This window comes from Mizuhopecten yessoensis, unplaced genomic scaffold, assembly GCF_002113885.1.
Source record: "Mizuhopecten yessoensis strain PY_sf001 unplaced genomic scaffold, ASM211388v2 scaffold6629, whole genome shotgun sequence".
Taxonomy (NCBI): domain Eukaryota; kingdom Metazoa; phylum Mollusca; class Bivalvia; order Pectinida; family Pectinidae; genus Mizuhopecten; species Mizuhopecten yessoensis.
In genome coordinates, this window is record NW_018406645.1 from 8764 (window position 1) to 10504 (window position 1741).

Genomic DNA, 1741 nt, shown 5'->3' on the forward strand with positions numbered 1-1741 from the left:
GTTTGTAANCAGAGGTGGTAATTGTGCAAAGTATCTTAAAGCTTTCAATCAACTTAAACAAAATGAAATGCCCTACGAATGCTCAGAAACAGGTTTCCAACTCAAGACAACCAAAAATAAACAGGAAGTTGATAATCCGCCATATTTGACTTGTTAACAGCTCATTATATATGTGGATGTGCGTGAGCGATAATTAACGGTCGCCAGGACGGATGCTGTACACTAGCTGACAGGCTCATGATTTAGGAGCTACATGTATTTATAGCCGCAGACAGAGGGCTGTTCGACGTTGTTAAAGAAACAACAGCTTGTGGTTGTATCTTACATTATTGTTAATGATAACAATCGGTAATTTGCATCAACATAAAACCAGAAAATATATAAAGAGAGAACAATAAAACAAATAACATTGGGGAACATTTTATTACTTAATTATGTCCAATAGCATTCAAAACAAGTAAATTAAATTAATTAATGTTTAATTTACATAAATGTACAACAAGATCTTGCGGTACAAATTCATGCTGCTTGCCTTTACTAATGTAATCCAAATTGATGTAAAATGAATCGAAAAGGATCGATTTTATGGATATATTTCTGAAACAAACAATAGGAAATTAAAAAGTAACACTTAATAATGCATAAATCTGTCTGAATTATCATTTTCCGCAATTTGCTGCTTTAAATAGTTGTAGACCAAAGACTCTCTGTGATATGATCTTTTTTATATGTTAATGGATATTAACATCGACAATTGTGATCTTCCGATATAAAAGAAATAAGATATTTCCAACAGCGAACTATTGAAATTAAGAATATCAAGTTAAGAATAATTTCTTCAATCTTAAAAGTGACGAAGGAAGAATATTGGTGTAATAGAGTTGACTACAACAGAAAATTAAATGAAAGAAAGATCAATTAATCTCAAATCAGTCGGAACAATTAATTAGACAAAAATAAAATGATTTGACCTAGATCTGAAAAAATCATTCGACCGAAACAAACCTTTGTAAATGGATATCCGTTACATTGGGGTGGAGGTTTGAAAACAGACGGATTCCGAATACCTCGTGACGTGTCCAGCAAGTCAAAGTTGTACATAACACCACTTTGTCCATCTCCACTTGCTATACTAGCCTCGGGTATAAAATTGGCACGCACAGGCCAACAATCGCTACCGTCTGTTAAAAAATCAAAAAGGAAGAAAAACAGTGTTAGCACACAAGCACGGAATCAGAACCCAAAATCAATATGACAGCACAAAAACAGGAACCAAATATATATTAAGTACGTCCACAAAATTGTTTGGATGAAAACCCAAATTGCCTCATAAGTAAGGAGTAAGCATTTCCTCAATTGCATGTTGTATCCTTCTCTTTGTACTTAGATATTCTTATTAAGTAACGAAAAAGGGTGAACGAAGAAAAAAAAGTCTCACGACATTGAATGTATAGTATACTTACCCCTGATGACAGATGCTGTAATTTTTAATGGAATCGATCCTTCGACATCAAACATATAGTTTGCTACATTGGTATTAGCGCCTGCCAGAAATCCATACACCACTTCCGTTCCACCAGCTAAATAAAAGTTGGAAAGACAGATACCAGAGGTGGTAATTGTGCAAAGTATCTTAAAGCTTTCAATCAACGTAAACAAAATGAAATGCCCTACGTATGCTCAGAAACATGTTTCTAACTCAAGACAACCAAAAATAAACAGGAAGTTGATAATCCGCCAT

The 1741-nt window shown here is 34.0% G+C and overlaps 1 protein-coding gene across 1 annotated transcript in view; it reads right to left on the bottom strand.

Moving 5' to 3' along the window:
- Positions 1–415: 415 nt before the first annotated feature.
- LOC110452360 overlaps positions 416–1741 on the bottom strand; it is a 10068-nt gene continuing 8742 nt past the window's right edge. The window contains exons 2-4 of the mRNA XM_021500835.1: positions 1464–1670; positions 1006–1181; positions 416–597 (exon numbers count right to left, since the gene is read on the bottom strand). Of these exons, the coding sequence (XP_021356510.1) occupies positions 538–597; positions 1006–1181; positions 1464–1670 (443 nt within the window). The 3' untranslated portion in view covers positions 416–537. The remainder of the gene's footprint in view (positions 598–1005; positions 1182–1463; positions 1671–1741) is intronic.